We start from the raw sequence: 27,565 nt of genomic DNA, 5'->3' as shown, positions 1-27,565 counted from the left end.
TCTCAAAAACCGCAGGTGCTTTTCGCTGGGATAGTTGAACTGTCGAGACTCGTGCTCGCCTCGTTTCGCAATCTATTAAAAGCGTTCACCGAGAAGGATCTTTTTTACGAGAAGTAAAGAATCGTTCGGTGATATATTCACGCGGTCCCACCGGGGTCCGTTGAGGATCACGGTGGAGAAGGGAGGGGGGAATCTACGAAGTAGCTGGGGATATAATCGCTGAGCAATTCGAGCAGCGAAGTGGATCGCGTTGAAAATGTTTTCGGTGGTTGCGTGACGCGGTGCAATTTTCGGGGTCCGCCGCGGCGCCGTGGTCCGTTTCTGAAAGGGGCCCGGTCGGGCCGCCGAGGTACACCACTGTCCGCGCTATCACGATTAACAGAGTGAGCAGCGCGAGACGCGCGTCCGTAGGAGCGAGACGGAGCGAGTGGCGAAGGAAAGGTAAAGGAAAGGAAGGCGCGCAAGGTAAAGGCATATCTTGGATCCTTCGGCTGACTCGGTTCAGTCTGATCCGAGCCAAGCCACTGCCCTGATCCGGCGCGGTGCCTCTCTCCGTCTCCACCGGTTCGCTCTCTCTCCCGGTTCTCGCCGGCTGTGCTCCCTGGTTCCTCTCTCCGTTCCACCACCTGCAGCTCGCCGCTCGCGGTCCTCTTGACACGTTCCGCTCTCCTCCGGTCTAATCCAGCCGTGTCATCGATCGCCGATCCCGACCCCGACTTCCTTCCTCCTTGTTGCTGGCTCTGCCTGCGCGGTCAGTTCAAGTCGCGGCGAGCCGAAGCGAGGCGAGTCGAGGCGAGTCGAGGCGAGGCGAGGCGGAGCGACGCGACGCGACGCGACGCGATCCTCCGTTCGTCCGTTCGTTCGTTCCTGTCGCGTTCGCCCGCCAGACCAAAATCACCATCTGACATGTCACAGTGCACGCGTCGCCGTCCTGCCAGCCGCCGACGGTCGTTCTTCCGCGTTCAGTGAACAAACGGGAATAAAATAACCTTGTCGGGAACACGCGTCGCCGCGTACAACGTACGCGCACTTCTCTCTCTCTCTCTCTCTCTCTCCTTTTCCTCTCTGTTTTGTTCTCTCGCCAGTGCCGGGGTTGCATTCCGACCGACCGTAATTCTTGTCGTGCGCGCGTTCCTCGAAACTCCGGGATTTCTGTGGATCCGCCGACCGGTACCGGAAGTGTGATGACCCTTCCAGTGAGACGTGCTATACCGATCGACACGCCGACACCGGCTCATCGATCTGGGATTTGAGCATCGGCCGACGAGGTTCGTACTCACCTTTTGCGTTCCACAACGATATCATTGTTAATCCAACGTCGCCGCGTCTCCTGTCAATCGTTGCACACGGCTCTTGCCTTTTATTCGCGCCGTTCGACCATCGTCGACCGATGCGCCCGGATCGTCTATTGGAAATTCGGCTGTCGAGTGTGAAAACACAGTGAGATATTTTCGACGTACGTACATATATGTAGTTATACGACTTCGTTCTAATGAACGAACAAGACGCGTATTTACTGTACGACCGAACAACGATCCAGAGCGACGAGTCGAAGCGGAACCGTGTTATGCATCTACAGACCCTATCTGTTCCAACATAAACAATCGAAAGTATAGACACGGGCTAGTGTTACAAAGTGACCTCTTCGGAATACAAAGAAGCAGAAATATCTACGTCGCTGCACGACCGACGGGGGGGGGGGATCATCTTCCATTTCCGTTGGTCGAATTTTGTTACGGTTTGCCGTTCGTCCGAGCAGTGTTCGAGAGAACGCGTCAATCGTTCGGATTTCGCACGAACAAAGAGATTTCGGCAACGAAGTTATCGCGAGGAGTTTCAACGAAGTAGTTTCGGCCAGATGTCGTCGAACGGTAATCTTCGGTTTCTTCAAGGTCTTCCACGTCTTCGTTTTACATTTTTGTTAGGGAACGACGAATTGTTTTATTCATGAGCGCGTTATACCGCGTTCCGTGGCATCACGATGCCCCTTTGTCCCCCCCCCTCCCGCGGAACGGGAAAAATTAACCCCTTAACGTGCACGCTCTCGAGTTAACTCGAGCGCGCTAAACTGGCCAAACTGTGCACACTCGAGATAATTCGAGCGGCGTTGTACTTTATGTTGCTGTAATTTTTCACACTGAAAAATGTGAAAGCACAAAAAAAGAACAATCGTTTTATTGATATTTATCATTTACATGGGATCGTAAGCTATAACACTTACCTATTCAAGTATAAAATATATCCTTTTTTTACTTATCACTTACGACTTATCTCTTCCTTGTGAGCCGCTTTCCGACGGCGTATTCATATTCAGATTCTGATTCGCTCATTTTTCAATATATATTTTACTCAAATATAATGTAAAATAAAATATAATAATAATAATAATAATAACAATAATAATAATAATAGTAATATTCTGAAAATTAGAAATCATACCAATTGTGTAAATATTTAATATTTTTGTATTTTTGTCATTTTCTTGCCAAGACAACGTTCTAAATTGTGTTTTTTACATTAAAAAAATTGATCTTTTCTGGCCGGTCTCTTTCAAAAAAAACTGTGCATTAAGGGGTTAATCGTTGGTATAATTCGACGCCCTTCCTCCTCGCCGATCGACGAATTCTTTCACGTGGGATGAGAGCGCACCAACGCATTGTGTTCGGAGGCCCGTCGTCGACGTCGTACTTTCTTCCGATGGTGCTTCTGGAAACGTCCCGGATAAATGAAGCATTTTTTTCCCCGCTTCTTTACGGTAGACAATGGGCTATTAGCTGTAAGCACCAATTACGGGGCTGTACGCCGCCGCTTCTTTCCACGGACAAGTTGCGCACGCGAACAAAACGAGCGGACGAATATAGTCGCGGTGCGTTTTCATCTGCGATTCCCGCGGTGGGGGGGGGGGGGAGGGCACGCGGAATCGCGGGACTCCGCGAAACCGGAAAGAGGAGAAATCAACGAAACCGATCGGAACCGCCCGATGGTTCTTGAACAACGAGCGGCGCGAAGTCGGTTAATTAAACAACGCCTCCGGAATGCTCGCCGCAGCTGCGGCGTCCGTGTGCTCCGACTCCGGCGACGACTTATCTGGCGCGATAGCTCGCCAGAAGTTCACCGGTTTTCCGCGGCCGAGGCAGTTGCGACAATCGTGGCTCGGGAATCTCCATAAAAAGCTCGAACGATTCGGAGCTGCCGCCGATATTTGCATTTTCGCGACGCACGCCGATTTCGATAAGGCTTGTGAAATGGCACGCTCGAAAAAAAACAAAAACAAAAAAAGAATTCCGTCCGCGTCTCGCCTCCTTCTCCGCGTTTCGCGTTCCGCGAAACGACTCGATACCGCAGAAGACGTTGAGTCATCCGTGGCAACACGAGAGCGGCCGAAGCCGCGCGTTCGTAGACGTTCGAGGCACTTAGGCCGCTCGACCCGAAATCTTTTGTTCCGATCGCTCGTGGCGCGCGGCGCGTCGGCCTTGAGCCTCGGGAGTCACAGCCATGGTCGAATAGAGAAACGGTCGCGTTAATTGATAGGGCACGGCCCTCCGCGCAATTAATTCCGCGACACGGGTTAACCATGGCAATTCGGCGAGCTCCGTCGGTTTCTATTATCCCGGGACGGATTCAGGGATTCTGTATTCGAAACCTGTTCCCCATTCCCCGGGTGATGCATCGAGCCGAGCCATGCCGTGCCGTCTCTCGCGGCCTCCTCGGGTTCAATGGCACCCGTCGGTTCGGCACATTGGACGGACATTTTTAAAAGCGACACGAGGACAAAAGGTGTACTTGGATTTCTTGACCTTCTACTGGCGCGCGGCGCGGCACGGCGCGGCGCGGCGACTCGTGGACTCGCGACGCGACGGGTGTCTCTATCCCTTGAAAACGTGCCCGTACGTGACGCGAAAGTATTACGGGTCTCCGGCCGCGGGAAAAGCATAGACAAGCGACACATGACCTTGATTTTTCTATCGACGCCGTTCGCGAAAGTCAATCGCGATGATTTAATTCTCTATTTAATTTATATGTACGTATAAAAACCTATTTCTTTACGATACAGAACTAAAAGTCAATATAATACAGAATCTGCGAATCAGCGGTTGAGGCGAACGGTTTATGGAAATATACGTCGCGAACATTGTGGTATCGACTGCGAATACGTCTAGTTTGTCGCTATTGTCGTTAACAACTTGAAGAGTCCTGTAAGGAGGATCGGTCGCACTAAATCTCGATGAGCATAATGAGGTTTTAAAGGGCGGCGTTGCGACCTGGCGAATCGAGAAGAAGCGTGCTTCGTTTTTTTTTCTCTCCAAAAGCTATGCTAGTCGCGACGAAGGTCAGGGTTTAATTTCTGTCGATAAACTTGCCGCTTCTTTCGAAAGCGTCATCGGGAACAGAGATTTCAGTATGTATGCACTTCGATTTTATTCGATCGACAGCAGCGAAACGGTTCCAATGGAGTTTTCCGCGGACCGTAGAAACTCGAGGACTTTGTCGAGGACTTCTCGAATCTCCCCGAAAGGCGTCGCCGCATCGGTTCCGTGGGCGAGTCGCTGAAAATAATTGATCAGCGGGCGTGACACAGCGGCGAGCGCGTCCGCTAATGAATAAAACGTGAACAGTGTACATGCTCGGGAAACCGCGACGATCGAGGATCACCGGTAGCCGCCTGGTGACACCGGTGACTCGTCCGTTGCCAGGACCTGGAAGGCTATTCCGAAGTCGCTTCGGTATTCGAAGCTTCTCTCGGGAATGCAAAGCACGAGCCATTAATTTTCTTAGCGATTCGTCGAGCGTAGGGACATTCTTTTCAGGGCTGATATACTGCGCGATGCGCCGCGCCGCGCCGCGCCGAGCCGAGACGAGCCGAGCCGGCCAACGTTTGTACGGGATTTTTATTTGGGTCCGGCTAGCCGCGGCTTCTTGCAGCTCCACGGCTCTCGAGGCTGTCCTCCTGCCAGGTTTAAATCCCTTATCCGACTCTGGAACAAATTTAGCGAGATAAAAGGTTTCGCGAGTTCAAGTTCTCCCAAGAAAAATTCGACGAACTTCTGGAAAACCGAAGAGAAAGTTTTCCAGCGGGATCGGTTTCGCCGTCGAGACGTTTAACCCTTTCGGTACGAGCGCGTTGTCCGCCGTGACACTCCCACCGTACGGGGTGCCGCGCCGAAAATGCGCACATAACGCAGGGTCAGTCCACTTTTGTACGGAGATTTTCTTAAGCGTGAAGTAATGACTGTGCTTAATCCGTTTCTAAATCTTTCTTTAAATGTTTCCTGTAAACATTCTGTAAAGGGCCTACAGAAATACAGGGTTCCCCGGAAAGAATCATCCGATTTCAAAAATGTATATTTCAAAAAATTACACACAGAAAATTATAATTCGAACACGAATATAACGGGAAAATGTGTGAGTTTTTGTTTACAAGTGTTCAATATGACTTCCTTTCGTTACACGTATGATATCATTGCGATATGAAAGTTCTTGCCAAACACGGTGTAATGTATCTCTGGTAATTGTTTGTACAGCATCACAAATGCGTTTTTTTCAGTTCATTTACACTTGTAGGTAAAGGTGTGGTACAAAGACAAGATCCTTCACAAATCCCCAAAGGAAGAAGTCGCATGCGGTTAGGTCGGGTGATCTCGGAGGCCCATTGTGGAGAACCATATTATCGGATGAACTGCGACCAATCCAACGGTTTGGTACATGAGAAAAAAATAATAAAAAGTAAAACTCGCACATTTTCCCGTTATATTCGTGTTTGAATTATAATTTTCTGTGTGTAATTTTTTAAAATATAAATTTTTGAAATCGGATGATTCTTTCCGGGGAACCCTGTATGGCTTACATGGATGCCAGATGTATTCGGCACTCGTCCATATTGGTCATCGGATGGATGCCGGATATATCCGGCGCTCGTACCGAAAGGGTTAAGCGCTAAAATCGCTCCACGAGCCCCCTCGCCTGTACGTATTACCGATGCATTTATCAGCGGGATCCTCCTCGGTCCTTGGTGTATACCATACGCTCGCTACCTTCGCCTTTTAATCAGCGTTTCTTCGTTCGGCCGCGGCCGTGCATCACCATCGCCGGCGCACAAACGGCGACGCGTTATAAATATCTCGCGATAACGCGAATCACGCGAAACGCGATACCGTACGAATAATCGAGGAGCAATAATAATTTACAATTTGCGCGCGACGACGGTGGGTGGCCTTGGCCTCTGCTTGGCGAGCCGCTTTCATCGGGGGTGTTGCGCCTCGAGAGTCGTTTCGGCTCTCAAGTAGGGCGGCGTTTCATTCGCCGTTTCGAAAACGCAGCCCCCTCCGGACCACCACAGAGCGACACGATTTTTCTCTCCGCAGCCAATTTATCTTGCTCCGACATATTTTAACTTCGCTCGGACAGTCCTTCCCGTTATAACGAGAATAACGAATAACTTCGTCGATACTCCGCGGGTCGGAAACTTCAAAACTCTGGACTGCTGCCAGCTGCTGTTTCTAGTGACGTAATCGATGCTGTTATTATTGGTGATGCTCGAATCAATCCGCTACCAAAGTATTAGGGTGTCCCATAAGTTCTTTCTCCTTTTTTCTGATGCGAAATGATTACACGATATTTGTTGTTTAAAGTTGATTTATCGAGTTATATACGAACCGTTCTGCTCTATTACCTTCCTCCATCTTTCAGGAAGCCTCATTATGCCGTCTTTCCAAGATTGTTGAGGCTTATTTGCAAAATATTGATCAAGGTGCGTTTTTATTTCGCTTACGAATTTAAACCGTTTTTCACGGAGAGAATTTTTTAACGACAAGAACAAGTAATAATCGGATGGAGCAATGTCTGGAGAGTACGGAGGATGAGGTAGAACGTCCCAATCAAACTGTAATAATTTTTGTCTTACGACCAACTCAACATGTGGTTTTGCGTTGTCGTGATGAAAATTTGACGGTGTGGAACTTCGAATCGATTCACATATCCCATCTTGATTAAATGCTTATGTACCGTTGTCCTGGGTATGTTAGTGGCATCCGCTATCTCGCGCACACTATATCGCGGATTTTCAGCAAGCATATCTTTGATAAGGTCCGCATCCGTCGTTGTTGGACGACCACTACGGTCTTCATCTTTCAAATCATAATTGCCAGCTCTAAATCTCTTAAACCAATCGCGGACTGCCGTAATAGTCGTAGAACCATCACCGTAAACGGTACAAATCTCGTTTGCAGTGTTCTTTGCCCTATCACTTTTTTTGAAAGCAATGAAGCATTACATGCCGCAAGTGCTTCTTTTGGCTATCCATATTGAACGGCGTTCAAAATAGCTCTGGGATGACTGAAACCGATACCCTAAACAGCCAAGAAGTAAGTCTGCGTGTTTATATAAACACAGCCAGTTAGATTCATTAATAGCGCGGCGCGGAAAGAACTTATGGGACACCCTAATATATACTTAACCTCTTAGGCACGGCTGAATTTTGCGCAGGGCTGTTCCTCTGTACGGCAGAGTTATAGTGACGCGTCGTACAGAAAGATGGCATCCGCGAAAGCCACTATAGTGGCGCATAGTGCCTAAGAGGTTAATGGCAGGTATCGATGTGTATCCAAATTTTAGGTACTTACTATATCACTTGCCGATACCGAGACTTCTTAAAATGTTACCAAACCGATACTGTATTGTATCGAAGATTCTTTGATACTTCCCGAAAGTATCGATACTCGTTCACGAATTGTCGTTTGTCGGGAATCATTTTTGGCGGCGGCTGAAAAGACGGTGGTTTTGATGGGAAAAGGAAGGGAGAGAGCGTTTCGTGCTGGAGGACTCATCAGTAAGACTATTCTAACGAGCCCTTGTCCTTAGACGTTGGGAGTTTGTATATACATATGTATACAGGGTGTCCCACACAAAAATGTCTCGCAATCCAAAAGTAGGGGATTCCTGAGGTGATTCGAAGCAACTTTTTGCTTAGCGAAAATGCAATCGGCGGCTTCGTTTACGAGTTATTAACGAAAAACGGCGACCAATCAGAGGCGAGATCATTTTGCGCGAGACGGCCGAGTCAATGAGCGGAACTGGGCTCCGCGCGCACTCGTTGGCTGAGCCACCGCGCGCCCATTCGTAAACGAAGCCTCGGAGAACATTTTCGCAAAGGAAAAAGTTGCTTCAATTGACCTCAGGAACCTCCCATTTCCGGATTGCGAGACATTTTCGAGACAACTTGTATACGAATTGTGGCGGAGATCGGTTACTTCGGTAAAGGAGGATCCATCTGCCGGCGAGTTTGGAGATAGCCGCTACACATTCGTTTAAAATGGTAACTACCGTTCTTGTTGAAGTAGCGGCGAGGTATCGATGTTCCGTAAAAGTATCAGTTGGATATCGATATTTTAGAGTAAGTATCGATTCTGTTTCATACAGCCCGTCTTTGGTACGATTCAGCGATTGGATCAAAATTTGTTGCCTGATATCAGTCTCGATACCTAGCTGTATCGTTCCAGCACGATCACGAGCTTGTTCGACCCGCGCCCGCAACGCGATGTACGTACCACAAATTCGATTAGCTTTTGCACGCGGTGTATTGGAAATTAGTTACTCTTCGTGCATCTGTCGCGCCGTTCACCTTTTCAGCGACCCCGCTCCTAGGAACAAACGCGTGCAGACGAACTTCTTACTCATCTCGTAATATGTGTATCGATTTCGCCGTCCCGGCGCGACACGGCGCGGCGCGGCGAAGGCTTTCCTCGTTTAAATCAGTTTTTGCGGGGGAATGTGTGCCTCTCGCGGTGAAGGCATTTTAAGTGGCGTAACAGGCGCGGTGCGGAAGGCAGGGAACACTGGCAGTGGCAGCAGGCTACTAGCGTACCGGCATACGTTGAACGTCGAATAGACAGGCCATCGCGTTCGCGACGTTGCGCGTTGGCTGGTGTTGGAACTCGGAACTATGGGCTAACGGTACACGCACGCCGAGCGCGGCAAGAGCTGTTTACGATTTTTCAGCCAGCCGATGGGCCGATTCAGCCAAGCGGGAGGCGGGAAGCCGAAGGTGTCCAGGCCCGAGGCGTTGCAAATAAATTTCCGTCTCCGATTAGCGAATCCTCTGAAACGGGTCGAACCTGTCTCTCCCCCGGTGCATGCGCTCGATCATAAAAATCCCTCGGATGATCCACGGCCCCCGCGCGCACGCTCTTCCTCCCAGATCCGGTTCGCGTTCGTTTCGCATTCGTGTTCGCGTTCGTTTCGCGAAACGTAACGAGCCACGGGAGCCGCCGTGAAAATCACGTTTATGCCTGTTATGCCGTGTTTATTCTCGTTCTCTTCCTCCTTTCCTTTTGCTCGCTCTCTGTCCCTCTCTCTCTCTCTCTCTCTCTCTCTCTCTCTCTTCTATCTCTCTATCTCCTTCTCTCGCTTTCGCTCTCTGTCTCTTTCTCTCTCTCTCCCTCTCTTTCTCTCGCTTTCGCTCTCTGCCTCTCTTTCTCTCGCTTTCGCTCTCTGCCTCTCTCTCTCTCGCTTTCGCGCGCTCTCTCTCTCTCTCTCGCTTTTGCGCGCTCTCTCTCTCTCTCTCTCTCTCTCTCTCTCATAAGAGGAAACGACCATGTCTTCAAGAGGAAATTAACCGCGGCGCCGCGTGCGCGCGCGCAGATTTCGCGGTGTCGATTGTGCGTCTGTTCTCTGAAACTCGTTATGTAAATAACGCTCATAGTGCGGCAATTATGCGCGGATAGGGGCGTGCATAAATTTGCCCCGGTACCGTCGCAGCGTCCCGAAACAAACGCGTCGATGGCCCGTGGAATTTCGGAGCTTGTAAACGGTGGGAATTTACGGGGGTAATTGGCCGAGTTTAGCGCATACATCTTAATTTTGTAACGATCCGGCGACGCGTTAGCGACATCGTTCGTTCTCGCAGGCACCCTTTATCCCTCCATCACCCGAGCCCATTTCCGCTTTTCCTTGTCCGTACTTTAATCGAAACTGCCTCGTTTACTTGTCAGAATGGGAACTGTCGCTCCCGAATCCGTCGAAAACCTCGGCGAAGGTCTACTGTCGAGCGAGCGTGTTCGTGTTTTTGTGTACAGCAAATTCTCTCCAATTTTCTTTCAGCTTGTAAACAAACAGTGGCCGATTTGAGAAGAAGAGATACGATTATTCAAGCCTCGCGGCTCGTTTTTATAGTTTCTCCGATTGTCAACAATTATAAAAGCGAGATGCAAGGCTCGAATAATCCATTATTTGATATATTTATTATTTATATATTTTTGTATATTTATTATTTCGTAATATATTCATTTTTGTTTATAAGCTGAAGGAAAATTTGAGAGAATTTACGGTACACCTATTTTAAAAGCGACCGACCCGATCCTAATAGTTCGTTCGGTACACGTACATATACAAAACAATTTTCTTTTTTTCTATCCTTTTGGGTTTAATGTCGCGTCGATTGCAACGATCATTAGCGACAGGTATTGCGTTTGTTACGTTTTACTCTTAAATTCTATGGTACAGGTGAGTTCCTTCCTTACACATATTTTATTGTAGAAAGAAGCAGCCGCGCGAGGTGGCAACTAGTACGTTGTTCGTTTGTTTCTTTTTCCGCGTACCGAGTGGAATTGGTAAGTAGGGGTGTACCTCATTTCGCGGAAATATATTCGGTATACCGAGATATTGGCAGGAAGTTCTGCACAGTTTAACCCTTAGCACTCCGAACCATTCTGGACGTTGGCTACCAGCTACTCAGCGCCACTTTTCGGCAGAAACGGGCATTTACAGACCCTCGTATTATTTAGTATGGTTTTGGAACTAACTAACATATTATAATGATATTGGACTTATATGAATTGGCTGAAATCGAGAAATTTGCAAAAAAATCAATATCTTATTTTTTATAATTTTGTTATTGTTTGTTTTAGAATTTTGTTTTGTTGTTGTAATCGCTATCTATGCGAACTCTTTCTCTCGTCGCCTTGTTGCTTGGACGATATCACTATCACTGCTATCAAAACGATAGACTAACTGTAGAAGAAAACCTTCTACATATCTGTAGTAACATTTCTGTGTAACATTTCTAACATATCTGTATAAACGTCTATCTGGAGCTCATCTTCGCTACTACTTGTGTCATGAGACTCATTCGTGTTTGATCGTTTTGCCATTGTTCTAATAAAAAATATGAATAAATACATAGGTTGAAAATTTCTAATTGTTATTACTAACCCACAAGATAATATTTATCAAAAAAACTTTTACCAAACAATTTATTTACCAAGAGAAGAATCACTGTTCCGATTTTCTCACTCGTTAGATCTATCTATACCGCTTGACGCTTCAAACCAGACTGAGTTCAGCTTTGAAAATCTTTTCCTCCAGATCTTATGATTATAAATCTCACTATACAGTGCGTGCTACAAACTTGCCTTATCGTTCTTTTCAAATGGCGCCTTTGAAGTGCTCGGACCATCGTGAGCACGCCTCTCACGTTCTCGTCAAAACCCGCTGACATTTCTTGTATATATCTTAGTAATTTTACTATATTTTGATTTGATTTCTTGTGCCATTTCAAGAGAAAACTTCAGGGAAACATGCATGTCTCAAAAAGTTGCGCTGAAATAACTCAATTCCCCGTAATCACTAATAAACTTGAATGTCCCACGAGAGGGGACATCCGAGTGATATGCTAGAATTACGATGTCCCACGAGAGGGGACAGCGGAGTGCAAAGGGTTAATACTACAAACTATACAACGCTCAAATATTTCACAAGAGTTGAAGCAACTCTGTGTCTGCATAATTGTTATTATAGTGTGCGGTAGCGAAGAACACGTCGAAAGCTTTTCAGTCCGAGAAAATCACGCGTCCTCTTTCTTCACGGCTCGAGTTTCAATCCTGAAGATTCTTTGGCGCGATGCAAAAGGCAGCAAATGGAAAATCAGTGGTCGGATAAGAATTTTGCGTTGGTAGTCTCGCTCACCTCCGAGTCCCGGTGATCTCGAGGGCCAAGGAAAAGCAATTCGAAAGTCGGTCGGCGAATTAGGTTACGATTAAAAAGCGACTGCGCGATGCGGTGCGGTGCGGTGCGGTGCGGTGCGGCGCGGCGCGGAGCAACGAGTCGACTCGTCTCGGTCAGATATCATAAATCACGAAATCAATTGCTTGGAGCCGGTCGTCCCATTCTTCTACGCGTCCACGAGAGATCTAGATAATTCGCCTCGGATTCGTGTCGACCTCTCCCCTCGCCTCCGGCCGTCTTCCTCCCGTTCTTGTTGCTCCTCTTCTTGCAGAGAGTCGACTCTATTAGTCGCAGAAACAGGAACGTGTCCCGTTCGCGGATCCCGCCAAGCCAAGCACACGATAGATATCCGTCTGATTAACGATCGGATCGGATCGGACTCGGAACCTCCCGCTCCCGCTGACTGATTAACGAACCAGTCTTCTTTTCGGCCGGCTAGCGGCTTCTCGGCTCCCCACTTCCCGATCGAATCGTCTGTCGGTCGTACAGCTCGTTTTGCGACCCGTCAATGTTTCATTATTCTATTGCCCGGCGAAACCCGTCTGATTCCAGACTGAATCGTATTATTTCATTCGGACGTTTGTTCGCCGATTCTCGGCAACCGTTTTAATTGGTTCCGTTTAGTCCCCGTAAACGGGGAGCCGAGTTCCCCGAACTACCGGCATCTCTAGTTCTGTTCAATTCATCTAGCACCATCGTTCGATGGACAATGGACTTCCGCTGGCTCTACGAATCGCTCGACTCGGACTCTGTCAAACTGCAGACATATATAACGTATAACGAAACAGCAATGAGTTTCCGCTCGTTTGCCGGAGAACTTTATTCGCGGGAATCTAATGTAGCTTTAATGCACGATTTAATTGCTCCGGGATAGGTAAAAACCTTTAATCGGAGTTGGCCGAGCTTCCGTTCGTTTATCGTGGATCAACGACGACCAAATGTCTACCCCGTAAAACGTTCGGCGAAGTGTTCCTTAACTTCGTTTCCGAATAACAGGCTGCTTGAACTGCTAGGAAATTGCTTATACAGGGTGTTCCAGAATTATTGTACAAGCCAGAAATGTGGGGTTCCTGAGGTGATCTGAAATAACTTTTTCCTTAGCGAAAATGCAATTCGCGGCATCGTTTACGAGTTATTGACGGAGAAACAGTGACCAATGGGAGGCGAGATTAGATGGTGGGAGGCGGCTGAGTCAACGAGCGGAACTGGGCTTCGACCGTTCATTGGCTCGGCCGCTTCGCGTCAGCTGATCTCGCCTCCCATTGATCATTTTTTTTGGTTAATAACTCGTTAACGAAGCCGCCGATTGCATTTTCGCTAAGGAAAATGTTACTTGAAATAACCTCAGGGGAACCCATCGTTCCTCGCTTGTACAATAATATGTGGATGCTGTCAATGCTGTGGATTTAGTCTTCGCGTTTCCGAGGTCCGAGAGCGCGTCGCGTTGTACAGTGACCTTGACGAAGCGGTGATCCAGAATTGTTTTAGTGTTGTTTCAATGTGTAAGATTATAGCACAGTAATGAATACGTCTTGTCTAAATTGAATTCGTCTCGACTCAATATTATCGAGTCACAAAAATATGTATTAATATTTAACACTAGATTTACGGAGCACAAAAAACATCTGTTTTACATTAGTTTATAAAAGCAACAATTTATTCTGATTTCTAACAAGCGTTATTGTAACATTTGCCGTAAGTAACATATAAATTGAATGAATTACTCGTAAATGTATCTTTACGATATGAATAATCGTAAATTAAAAAATTAGTGGCCCGTCAAAATGACGGGTTCCGTAAATTTAGTGTTAAAAATATCGAGGTGATCAACTTTTTTTTTTATTGGGAAATATCCTATAATTTGTAGAAAAGCGAATGCTGGCCAACTTTTGTTGGAAACATTTTGTTTGCAAGACCATCGGAAATGTCTGAAAAATCATGGTTTGTTTTCGAATTGGATACGTCGCGTCCCGTCGACGCGTCAACGCGTGCGTACGTGTACGGATAAACGCGTTGGCAGCTTTTTGATCGGATTACAGCGTCGTCCTCGTCTTTCAGGATGACCGAAACCGACGAGCGGATGAACGAGTGAACATAGGAAGGAATCGCAAGGGAAACGAGGGCTGCCGAAGGAAGAGATGGTGGTAGAGTGGCTCTGCCCTGGACTTCGGCCGGCCGGAAGCCGTAGGCCCCGTCTTCTTCACTGCAAGGTGATACTTCTCGACGAGCACGAGCTGCTCCAAGATGTCTTGGTGAGTTTCGATCAAGTTCCTTCCTTGTAACTCGACGACCAAACTTTCTGGCAGCGCGCCAGCCAGCAGCGAAACTGCGAGATTCGTTTAAGTTTTCTTGCGGCTCTTAAAGCACCGTTTAAACCCGCAACAAATTCGAAATGATGAAATGAAATTAGATGTTAGATACGTTATTACCGAGCTCTGCGGTTCTCTTTTTTATGCAAAATGAAAATTGTGTTCGCGAATCGCGACAACTACTTGTCAGCTAGAAAGGTCTTTTTCCCTTTAATAATTTTAATAACCAGGAAATAATATAACGACACTCCCTAACCCTTTTAGTGCCGAGCGAAAGTATCGCACCTATGCGACAAAATACCGGACCAGTTTGACGAATTTGCTAAGTTTTGAGAAAAAGCTCGTAATAAACCAATTGATATTTGCAAAATTCGAAAAGAAGCATGTTACGAAATAAAGGGAGAATAAACCAATGCCAATATTGTGTATTTGAATATTTGTTGAAAATCGTACGAATAACATAAATATGAAGCAGTATGAAAAAGAGAAAAATCGGTTCTCTTTTTAGAAACTGTATTTGCACATAAGAGAGAAAGCATCGTTCGATATCATAGCTTTATGCAGATCACCTAGTATGAAGTATAGATATTACGCTTTCAATCATTTGTAACAAAATAACTGATACATCGGATCACATAACTAAAGAAATAATGCCACGATGCACGGCAAGCGTCAGAAGAATCTGCTGCAAAACCTGCGATCGATGTAGCTAGTATAACGTTACTGAAAAGAATTTCTGAATTATTATGAATATTTATATTTAGTTATCTGGCAAAATAATTTATATTTAGCATTGATGTCGTCGCATACGCAACGATATATCGTCGTTGATACTTTTCCAAGCATTGCGAGCCGCGATATATCGTCGTTCTGCGCTAAAAGGGTTAATTCCCTTAATCAGTCTACTATTTTCAATTTCACCTATTCATTCTTGTCGCGAATGCATAAAGATCCGCAGTCTAGTCATCGGCGCGTTCACGCCAATAATTGTTTCACGCGACTGCGCGTTCCAGGAGAAATTATTCGGGACTTTTGTTGACCGTAAAATTATTGTTAAGAAACGAGAACGGCGCGGTGACACGACTACGCCCACCATTTCCTGCCCACCTTTTATATCCTTGATTTCTATTGCCAGAAGAGGCTTTAGCGTGGGTGTACGAAATTTCTGCACGCTGTTGCTAGGCCGCTCGCGGAAACACGCGCTCCGTTGTTTCTCATAAACAATGAACGTGCGATTGAAAACGAACCGATTTCAACGCTGGCCGCTTTTTAAAGCGGAAAAATTGCGAACTCGGCGCGAACCGTCGCGATATTTCGGATATTTTTGTTTTCGAAAAGTGAACACTAATTGAAGCGTATCTTGCCCGCGCGGCGTGCAGAGGCGCGCATTGTCGTCGCTATATTCCGCAAAAATGGTAAATCATTTTCACGGTCCCTTACTTTAGCCAGCACTTAAGGCCTCCATTACCAAAAGTGGGCGGCGCTCGTCTATTTTAGAATGATTATCGGTTCACGGGACAATTTCGCGCAGACTCGTCGTATAACGAGCATCCTGTTAATTGCTCTCGCCCGCAGACACTGCGCTCGTGTCTTCTTAATTGTCTCTGCCCGCGGAAAATATTCTCGATAGAAGCGCGACACTTTCGAAGTCGTAAATTGCGTCGGCTTGAAGCTGAAAAGTATTTTTTAGAACACTCGTCGCGCATGAAATTTCGCATGAATTTCCAACGATTTCCAATTTCTCGAACGGTCTCTGCATCTTAAAAGGCATTTTAGCCAGGGAAATTGACGGGTTTCAAATACGGTATGTAATAATAGGAAGTGTATGTTTGTGTGTGTGAAAAAGTAATGAAAATACGGTAACAGTCAAGCAAGAACGGATGAAGTACAAGAAGAAAAATGAATTCAAAAACAAGAAACAACAAAAAATCTTTTCTAATCAAAATAGTTTCGAATAGATGCGACGTTCGCAACGTCTCGAATGTTGAATGAATTTCATCGGAGTCAGCGAAACTTTCTAAATAACAGCAGCGGTAACGCCCGCAGCAATTAGTAAGATTCGCCGTGCTTCCGTTGCCGGATGATTACGCGAATCGATCAGTGGTACTTTGAAAAAAGAAAGTGAAAATGGAAGAGGCAAAGGGGAAATGGTACCAGCGATTATCCTCTAGACTGCCAAGGCCAACGGCTCGGGACTTTCATAAAAGTCGAGGATGTTCGAGCGAGCTTGAGCCCGGCTGCGGCCCGGCCATAAAATACTTCCCTTTACGCGTTGCATATTTCATTGTCGCGACTCGTGACTCGAGACTCACGAATCGCGTGCAGCGATGGCCCGCGACCAATTTCTCGTACAAATCGTCGTCCGAAATTTAATGCCGTGACCTACTACAACGCCCCGCGAGGCAAGAACAGGCCGCCGGTCTTTGGGTGCGGTAGGGTAGGTGTACCGGTTATGGCTACGTTGAGGATTAATAAGAATATTTCAGTGGAAATATTCTTAAAGTCTTTTGCATCACCTAAGAAATGTACGAGTTTTAATAGACTAGTTAATACCGTCAGTTTTGATTTCTACGTTGCAATAGCGTAAGAAAATTATTCAGGAATTGTTACTGTACAAAAATAGTGAAATAATGACAAAAAAAGAAACGGATGCGTTTCGTTTCATTCAGAACACATTCCATTTAAACGATTGCACAGAAAAAGTTTACAAAGGTTTAGACAAATTTTGCAAGCTTCTATGCGTGGGTATTAATAATAGATTGAAGCATATTCGCGCGGAAAGCTTTCAGACTGAATACTTGTAAATATCTCATGAACAATACGCTATTGATGTCCGATTTTGGCAAATATTTTCGTACATAATTTCTTATTATTTATTAACCTGCTGCATTGAAATATTTGTTACTTGTTTACGTATTATGTTCAAATACGTGTCAGTAATGTACGTATTACGTTAGAATGTTTGTTACCCGACACCCAGTAATTCTTAACAAAAAATGTTTCGAATAAAAATTAGTCGGTACACAGTTTTTAAATAATTGCAATACTAAATGTTGATAAAAGATGTTTTTATTCAAGAAGAAACTAACTGTATATGATATAATACATATACATACATAAATATGTACTATAACTGTATATTATTTATGAACAAATCGATCCATATAATAATAATTATTATTATATTATATTAATTATATTATATTATATTTATTATATTATATTATATTTATTATATTATATTATATTTATTATATTATATTATATGATATTAATAATAATTATTATTATTAACGTACTTTGGGTCAAAAATGAATTAGTTTAGAAGATCGCATCAGTGTGCGGCGTGACCAACCGAGTGCGAGAGCTGAGAGCCGGTCGATGGATCGGCGGAGTTCGGGCGCAACTCGTTTTATTCAGTGGCAAATTAACGGGCATTTAACGCGTGGGAGAGCCGCGGAGTTCCCTCTCCTCGAATTTATTGGCCGACGATGGTTTATGATTTAATGAGGCACCGCGATACGGCTTAATTGCCATCGAGATGGTATCGCGGCCCAGAGGATGGTCTCGGCCATCGAGAGAAGCTCCCGGGCCCATTGATTTCCGTGATCGTTACATTCCGGATCCGTGCTCTTTCCAGTTTTTTCCCCGGGTCCGGGTTAAATATTCATGGTTAAATCCCGCGGGATAAGTGACTCTTTGCGACTCACGGTTTTGTCATTCAAACGAACGTCGCGTCGCTCGCATCGTCGCGGCCCTTCGATCGCGTTCCACCATCTCCGCCGCGACTATTATTAGACTCGCGCGAAGCGGCTATTAACGGCTATTAACTCGTCCCTGATTGACTTTTGAAGGGTGAAGCTCATCCACGGTAGACCAGATTGCTGCGCGTTGTCCGTGCGCGTTCGCTTTCTATTTCGTGGGGAACTCGAATGTACCAAGTGACGCAGACTTTTAATATCGGGCCTCGATAGATTACAGGCTTTTTCGCAGATTAGTTCCGTCGGGAACTTGGAGACAAAGCGTGCAAATTCCCTTAGACTGTAGACAAACGGTGCGAGTCATGGTGTTTAATTGGTTACGAATCGGATCGCCGAGATCTACAACCAGCAACGCGGCGTAATCGTTGCAATAAACTATCTCCTGCGAGTGTATTTAAGTCAACGCAGAATTTATACGAACATTGTCGTTGATTTACCGTCTCTAGCAGCTATAATCTACTCGCAGGCGTGGTGTTCGCGTGTTCAGGCTTGCGAAACAATCCTTCGATGCTTGATCGTAGCACCGAACGCGGCATTAACGCACGGTTCGTCTGTCTCGGAAATACTCGGGAACGACTATTAAACAGTTCCGAATTTATTTTGGCAACCACCGACTCTCAAACACACTCGACACTAGTAAAATTCGATCGTCGTCTGCACAGATTTAATAATAATAATAATAATAATAATAATAATAATAATAATAATAATAATAATGATAGTAATAATAATAATTTATTTATTCAAGTATATAGGTAGAAAAAACTCTTTATTGCAGAAGAAGCAATAAAAAGAAAGATTTTATATAGCAATTTTACATAGCAATCGGAAGAGTACAAACAAAGAAAAAAAAGAAAAAAATCAAAATAAATCCGATTTATATATAAATAAATAAATAAATATATATATATATATTTTTTTCTTGTTTTCTTTGTTTATACTTCTCCGATTGCTATGTAAAATTACTATATAAAATCTCTTTCTTTTTATTACTATATATGTATTTTTTTATCCCTGTTGGATCAGCGATACATGTTGGTTCTGGAGCCCGGGGATACCACAAGTTAGTTGTGGGATGAAGATCACGTCAAGGTTAAGTCAGGATAATGTCAGGATTATGTCAGGGTTATGTGAAGGCTATGCAGAGTTATACTACTATATAAACGGAACTATATATGTATATGTTCACGGAATTGTGACAAGCTATATCTTTGTTTCGAAAAAAATGTTAGAGGAGAAAGATGAATGGTCTTAAAGGGATCATAATGTGAAATAAATAATTTTCCTGTAAGTGGACGCGTAAAGGTCGTGCAAAGATCATCGACGTTTTTCTAAATGTATGTACTTACATTTTTTTCGCACATATCAAACCCTTTCTTTATTCTGCGTAAAAAGGTGTTGGGACAATATTATCGAAAAATGGATAGTTTAAAAGATTTCTTTTAAAAAATTGTTTTATGATGTTCCATTACATACTCGATCAAGTTTACAATATTTTCAACAGGATGCAAGAGCGAGCGAGCGAGAGAGAGAGAGAGAGAGAGGGAGACAGAAAGAAAGAGAGAGACAGAAAGAGAGAGAGAGAGGGAGAGAGAGATAGAAAGAGAGGGAGAGAGAAACAGAAAGAGAGAGAGGGAGGGGGGAGAAAGTGAGAGAGGGAGAGGGAGAGAGACAGAAAGAGAGAGAGGGAGAGAGAGACAGAAATTGAGAGAGAGGGAGAGAGAGACAGAAATTGAGAGAGAGGGAGAGATAAACAGAAAGAGAGAGAGGGGGGAGAGAAAGAGAGAGATGGAGAGACAGAAAGAGAGAGAGAGGGGGAGAGAGAGAGATACAGAAAGAGAGAGAGAGAGAGAGAAGGAGAGGGAGGGAGAGAGAGAGAGACAGAAAGAGAGAGAGAGAGGGAGAGAGAGAGACAGAAAGAGAGAGAGGGAGAGAGAGAAACAGAGAGAGAGAGAGAGAGAAGGAGAGGGAGGGAGACAGAAAGAGAGAGAGAGGCATCACAAGAAGCGATTCCAAAAAATGTCGATAAGTCAAGCGATCGCGCTCCATTCCGATCACCAGGTGCGTTATTTTGCGATACGTTGAAGACGATGGCGGTCGGCCGCCGGTTCACGGCTCCCGCACCGGCACCGCCAATCGCCATACGAGATACGAGATACGAGGTCATTAAGCGCCGTGGCCACGGCCGCGGCCGGGACTGCTCGCGCACGTAAATACCCTATTATTCATCCTAGCGAGTCTTGTCTATCAAACGTTTGCGCGGGGATGCCCGGCTGCTTGTAAATTATCCCCGGCCTGGCGACTCCTTTTAACTGGATGTCGTGAACGTAACATTAAACCCTGGCAACGTTGCCGTGCAAGGAGTAAGGTATTAGGCATCACTCAGCGGCTCGTGATTACCGGCCGAACAATTTGTAATAACAGGCGGGCTCCGGGCTGGATAGATTTATCTGCTACTCCGGAGAGCTGCCCGCGAAACTTCACCTCTGCCCGTTCGAATGCGCGAGTCCGTATCATTATGTTTGACCCTCGTATGTCCCGGAGGTAGTCTCGAAAGTAGCGGTTTCATTAGAAGACGCCACCGGGGCAACTTGGGATACCGAAAATAATTCCTCTGGAACATCGCGTTCGACGATGCTGAAATATTAACATGCATTCGGCATCGACGCTGCACGTCTCCGAACCACTTTTCTTTCACTTCCGAGAAACGATAGCTCCTTCTAGTTAAGACTGTTGGAGAATAATTGTGTTCTGCTGTAAGTATTGGCTTGAGTGCGTGACGCTAGAGGGATAGAGAGAGAGAGAGAGAGAGAGAGAGAGAGAGAGAGAGAGAGAGAGAGCAGAGAGAGAAGCATGAAAGGAAGGAGGTTCGGATCACAGCAGAACAGAGCGGTAAAAAGAGTCAAGCACGTGTGAGAAAAGCACGAGATCAAAGTTTAAAGTTTCTCCTGTTATGTTACAGAAGTCATATATTTATTTCATTGTTTGCTTCATTGTTCAAGCTGCAATTATAATAAAAAGCATACGAGACATGTTGCGACGGCAACACCGAAGGTCGAACGTCCCTGGCCATCCCTTGAGCAATTAAGCAGTATACCTGCGACAGAAAAAATGCATCCGAACGAAAGTACTCTTCGACCCGACGAACGGACAACACGTGCGACAGACTCATAAATTCCATATTCGACAAACGAAGAAATTACGAACCCGAACTTTGGAACAGTTTCCCACTCCTCATTTCAAGTTCCTTCCGACACACCCATCTCCAATCAAAAACGCTTCATTTCCTCCACCAAAACCCACCATCCACCAATCAGCAGAAAACCGAGGTGACAAGAGGGGAGTCACCTAGAACGTAGGTAGAACTCGTAGAACTCCTAGAACGTATAGAAGTCTGAGAACGCAGACAGAACGCACATCGAAACCACAAATAACGCATCGCTAACACCATAGCTGTATAGACTGTAGTATTATTAAAGTGTACATAGTAGCAACGAGCGACTTCGTTTCAACTTAATTCCACTTGAAACAACGCGTATATACAAGACATAAAAACGAAGATCATTCGTTCAACGAAGACCACCGCGTGCTTTCGATTGTCAGGAATAAAACTCCTGTTCCCGCTCGTCGTATACCTCGAGAAAAGTTATCCAGTCAATAAAACGTGAAAAATAATCGCTTATCCGCTGACGTCTAATAAACAGTGGATAGAGAATAAGCTCGTAATCGGCGGGGTAGAAAAGAGGCTATCGTGCGCCGGTTGTAACTATTTAATTACACGGCACAGACCCGATCAACTTCGATAATTAGCAAGGAATTTGTTTCAAGTAGAAAACGCGTAAAGATTGCGACGCGACGATGAAGATTTCGAAGATTTCGGAAGCGTTTGTTGCGTCGCGAAATCTCTGTTCAGCGATCGAGCTTGTCCGACAATCGGCGCCCTTCGACGGACGAGCCCCGCGATTCGAACGACGAAAACGATCGCGATACGCATTATAGTGGTGCGCACAAGGTTCGACCGTAATCGAGAACTTTCCATGACGCGAGACGGCGCGGTGTGTTCGTTAATGACGAATAAGAAAGACGAGACACGCGCGACATGCTAATGCAACCGCGGATGTAGTTAGAACAAAGTGTTGCTTACAATCCGGAAGTAGTATATTACGTCGCGGCGCATTACGATGCAATTAAGCGGACAAAAATCTGTCTGCCTACGCGGGTTCATCATTCACTCGGATAAAGGCTGACTTCTGAGTTCTCTCGTCCTTGGTTACGCGAAAGATCTACACCAAGCAATGTCGGGGGGTTAATTAACTCCTCTTTCTATACGGTTCGCAGTGCGATGCCACGGGCAATCATCGATACTGCCTCGGATGTACAGGGTGGCCCGCGAATAATCGGCGACCGTCGACGAAAATTCGTCATTCTGCTCCCGAATTTTCCAAGGGGATTGCTTCCCGTTCCGAGGGCATTGTTCGCTATAAAAATTGCAATAGCTGACGCGTGCAGAGGTAATGTCTTCGATACAAATATCGATTAAGATATTTGGTTGGCCAATAAGTCGTTGCGTTTTTTTGTGTTGCCATCTATAGGAACAAACGCCATGACTTATTGGCCAAGCTAATACATAGCTGGAGTGCGGCGCTTATTGAAAATATAATGAAATTTAGGGTGCACGATAATACGGGATACAAAAACTCGGAGGTTGGGGGATGGCTCTATAACTGGCATAAAATGCAAACAGAAGGTACACGTGATCGGTGCTGCGGTTGCAGCCGAGTGGCTGTTAAACGACAACGCGTTAGACGAATTTTATAGAATCCTCACCGAGGGTCCCTGCATGTAGGGCAGCCAGGAAAATCGAGGAATGGAAAAGGGATACATTTCGTAGACGATTTCAGAGGCATGAGATCATAGGTCTGGCGGATCATAGTCTTAAAGTGAACGTTTCATCGACTTGACTGGAGATCCCTTGCTTCTCGATACGATCGTTATAAATTAATAAAGTAAATCTGAAAAACGTTTTTTCTGTAACTAACATTGTTTTTTAATCGACGACGTTACGTACTTTAATTAATAACACTAGATTTACGAAACCCGTCAAAATGACGGGTCGCTAACTTTTTAATTTACAATTATCCATATCGTAAAGATACATTTACGAGTTATTTGTTCAATTTATATGTTATTTACGGCAAATGTTACAATAACACTTGTTAAAAATCAGAATAAATGTTACTTTTGCAAACTAATATAAAACAGCTGTTTTTTATGCTCCGTAAATCTAGCTTTAATATCGAGTGGTTATCGCTCAGAAAGTTAACTTCTTAGCTTCTTAGTTTATGCTATGCGCCAGTTCTCGATGAACGGAGTATAGAAACCTCGAAGCAGTTGAGTAGCTATCTATTTGGTTGCTATTGTTTTCTTCGAAGAACAACGTCGCTCGTTTCCAAGACCAGTTCGGCAGAAATGGCGGTAAACGCGACGCCGATCTGGAATTGCAATAATTTAGAGCCGCCCCGCTCGTCGCGCGTCGCGCTCGGAATCGCGAGGAACAGTCTGCGACACGAAGATAATTGCTCGGGAACGTTTCTTCCATTAATCGTCCGCGTACGCCCGGTTTCATTGAACTCGCGGAGCGATTGCTGCGAGTTAACGGCCGGACCCCCGACTGACCCCCGACTGACCTCCGAGTGGCCCCCGACTGACCTCCGGCGTCGCACAGTGGACCGAAGCGTGATTTTAGCGAGTAAAAAATCGTATTCGTTAGACGCAGATTTTGATGTAACTGTTACAGCATTTTTGTGAAAGGACGGCATCAATTGTTATGTTTACAACATTTCTAATCGCAAGAAAAATTGCTTTTTTAACCTTTTAGGTACGGCTGAATTCTGCGCAAGGCTATTTCTCTGGACGGCAGAGTCTGATGTGTACTGTACAGAGTCTGTGTACTGTATGTACAGGGTGTCCCAAAAATGTCTCGCAATCCGAAAGTGGCGGGTTCCTCAGGCCATTTGAAGCAACTTTTTCCTTTACAAAAATTTTCTCCGAGGCACCGTTAACGAGTTATTAACGAAAAACTGTGACCAATGTGAGACGAGCTCAGCTGGCGCGAGGCGACCGAGCCAATCAGCGGAACTGAGATTCGACCGCTCGACCGTTGGCGCCGTTGGCTCGGCCGCCTCGCGCCAACTGAGCTGGGATTCTACCGCTCGACCGCTGGCGCTGTTGGCTCGGCCGCCTAGCGCCAGCTGAGCTCGTCTCTCATTCGTCACTGTTTTCTGTTAATAACTCGTTAACGGTGCCTCGGAGAAAATTTTTGTGAAGGAAGAAGTCGCTTCAAATGAACCGAGGAACCCGCCATTTCCGGATTGCGAGACATTTTTGGGACATCCTGTAGACTGTTGTAAATCGATGTGAAGACAAAAGAAGTGTGAAACAATGCATATGAAGACGATTATTTGATTCAAACGATGAGCGAGTGAGCTACTAGAGCAAGCCACTATAGTGGCGCGTCGTCCAGAGAGATGACATCCGCGAAAGCCACTATAGTGGCGTGTCGTTCTGAAAGATGTCATCCGCGGAAGCCACTATAGTGGCGCGTCGTGCCTAAAAGGTTAATTCTTTTACTTCTTAATTTTTAATTTCGAAAAATTTCTTGGATTATATCGACAGGTGCATTATATTTATCATTTATAAATTATGTAGATACATATGTTGTATACTGTTTTACCCAGGTGAAGAGATCGCAAGACGTTTCTCCGTACCCGCGGATGCGGGCGTTTCACGTCAAAAATTTAAGAAGTATCAGCTACAAGACCTGTGTTTATCAGACATATTTCACTCATTCGAGGAAGTACTATTGGCCGCAGAAATCTGAATCCCCGTTTACGGCTAAAGTAATTTCATCCTAATTCGCGCACAAATTGCGCACAAAAATGGACGATTTTGGAAGAGGAGATACGATTATTCGAGCCCTACGGCTCGTTTTTATAGTTACCGATTGTCAACAATTATAAAAACGAGACCCGGCTCTTCACAAATCGTCCATTTTTGTGCGCAAATCTCATCGCGAATTAGGGAGAGATTACTGTACCGATACGGTGACCCCAAAATGAAACATTTACTTGCAGAATAGTTTGGCAAGCTTTTGCACTTCGCTTTCACAGCGATTAAAGAGGAGAATCTAATGAACAAAATGACACAAACTTGATGACAAATCCACGCGGATCTCTACACCTCTCGTCGAAAAACCCCCGTCTTCGTAGATCCTTGACGTTGGACGTTGGACGCTAACCTTGCAATTGCCCTCCTAGGTCCTACATGCCGCAGATTAATTGCAACCGCAATGTTCCGGATCGAACCGCGTCCCGCGAATTCGAGACGTTGCCTGGAACGGCCTCGGCGTTTCTAGCAGAGCCCGCGAGAAGCGAACGACTCGGTTGGTCCCCTGCGTTGGAAGATCGAGCATCGAGCGAGCGTTGCAGAAGCGGCAAATTACAATGTCAGGGATGGAGGGATCCTTTTCTTTTGGAAGCCAGGGCTGAAAAACAGTGCCGGCCGTGGCGCAGACACCGCGTTATAATTCAAAAAGGCTAAGAATGTTTCGTTTCCCAGAGCGTTCGGCTGCGCCCGGCCGGGCCGGGCCGGGTATCCCGTGTCCAGGGGCTATGTCGGTGGTGGGTTATGGGTGACGGTGCACGAACGAGGGGCGTACGTATCGTGGGGGTACCCGGTACACCTTCGGCCTGCTCTGTTATTAGGCGATATACCAAAATTGGTGGGCCACTTCCCCAGAGGGCAACTCCCTCATCCATCCACCCCGCGCACACTAATTCGCGCGGCGTTTAACTCGGTCCTTTCTTTCTTTCGCTCATTCTCCCTCTCCCTCCCTCCCTTTCTCGCGTTCCCGGAGCCCGTCTCGGGGGCTCGGGGCGCATCCACTTCGGACAACCGACGGATTCCTCGACGGACACGTGATCGTCGCTCGTGTGCGCGTCCATACACGCCATACATACTTGCGCGGCCGGGGCGAGCCAGTCCACCGGCAAACATTAAGAACGAGGAAATTATTGCCTAGAGAGGGAATCGCCGTCTACGGGGGCCCGTACCGATTAACTGCGACCGTGAAAACTTTCGGAATGTTCCACGAACGAGAGGGAAAGGGAGAAGAAGAGGAAGAAAAAGAGAGGGAGAGAGACCTGCCACGGCCACGGTTACCCCCTCGGGGCTGTTACAATGGAACGCTTGCGATCCCCGATTCGAAAGGGTAATCTTGTCTTTTCGAGCGGCGAATTTTTCGGGAATAAAGTTCGCGGCCAGGCACGAAACTCTCCGAGTACTATTACCCCCCTCCCCCCTCGTGCTATGAGAGGGGGGACGTTTTCGAACGTGGCGCTCCTCTTCTTTTTCTTTTAGGGTGAAACGCTCCTACCTCGGGGAAACTAATAATGGGATGCTCACCGGAGGAATTTCAATCGGTCGCAAAAGTATCCGAGGAGCGTTTCAACGCTTTGCGCCGATGCTCGATGCGCGCCCAACGCGATTCCCTCGATTCTTACGGTCCGATCTCTCTGAATCGATTCCTCACGACGTGCCTGTACATCGGCTCGGCCGACGATCTTAATTAAATGAAACAAAATTTAACCAAAAAAGAGGAACTCCGGGATAATTGTGATCTCTGCCCCTACTTTGCCTCCACTGCGACGATTAACGGTGGAGGAACCCGGATGCGGAAAGAGGCCGCGAGAGAGGGGGAGTCGCGTCGGGATGGTGGGAACTACCATGAATGGGACACTTTTGTTTAGGACAAGCTAACAGAAACGCTAAACGACTCACTTATTCTTTTGAAACATTGAAAGTTCAGCTCTTTTACTAGAAGAATGTATAGTGTCAATGAGTTTCACCTACGTTTACTTGTTTCATTTGTATTTTCTTTTTAACCTTTTAGGCACGACGCGCCACTATAGTGGCTTCCGCGGATATCATCTTTTAGAACGACACGCCACTATAGTGGCTTCCGCGGATGACATCTTTCAGAACGACACGCCACTATAGTGGCTTTCGCGGTTGTCATCTCTCTGGACGACGCGCCACTATAGTGGCTTGCTCTAGTAGCTCACTCGCCTTCATATGCATTGTTTCACACTTCTTTTGTCTTCACATCGATTTACAACAGTCTACAGAGTGTCCCAAAAATGTCTCGCAATCCGGAAATGGCGGGTTCCTCGGATCATTTGAAGCAACTTCTTCCTGTACAAAAATTTTCTCCGAGGCATCGTTAACGAATTATTAACGAAAAACAGTGACCAATAAGAATCGAGTACGGCTGACGCGAGGCGGCCCAGTCAACCAGCGCACGAAGCCCAGTTCCGCTCATTGGCTTGGTCGCCTCGCGCCAGCAGAGCTGGGATTCGACCGCCTCGACCGCTGGCGCCGTTGGCTCGGCCGACTCGCGCCAGCTGAGCTGGGATTCGACCGCTCGACTGCTGGCGCCGT

The 27,565-nt window shown here is 46.1% G+C and overlaps 1 protein-coding gene across 3 annotated transcripts in view; it reads left to right on the top strand.

The window, feature by feature from the left end:
* The first annotated feature begins 496 nt into the window (after positions 1-496).
* The window catches only part of LOC117223846 (band 4.1-like protein 4), a 114,313-nt gene continuing 87,244 nt past the window's right edge, over positions 497-27,565 (top strand). The window contains exons 1-2 of one of the 3 annotated variants that reach the window (XM_033476401.2): positions 497-1,268; positions 14,056-14,249. In XM_033476401.2, the coding sequence (XP_033332292.1) occupies positions 14,136-14,249 (114 nt within the window). In that variant the 5' untranslated portion in view covers positions 497-1,268; positions 14,056-14,135. Of the gene's footprint in view, positions 1,269-1,387; positions 1,457-14,055; positions 14,250-27,565 lie in introns of those variants that run through there. The other 2 variants (XM_033476397.2, XM_033476398.2) reach the window with 2 other exon arrangements.

This window comes from Megalopta genalis, chromosome 6 (genome assembly GCF_051020955.1).
Source record: "Megalopta genalis isolate 19385.01 chromosome 6, iyMegGena1_principal, whole genome shotgun sequence".
NCBI classification, from domain to species: Eukaryota; Metazoa; Arthropoda; class Insecta; order Hymenoptera; family Halictidae; genus Megalopta; species Megalopta genalis.
Note: the sequence above shows the minus strand (reverse complement) of the source record. Positions and strands in the feature narration are given on the sequence as shown.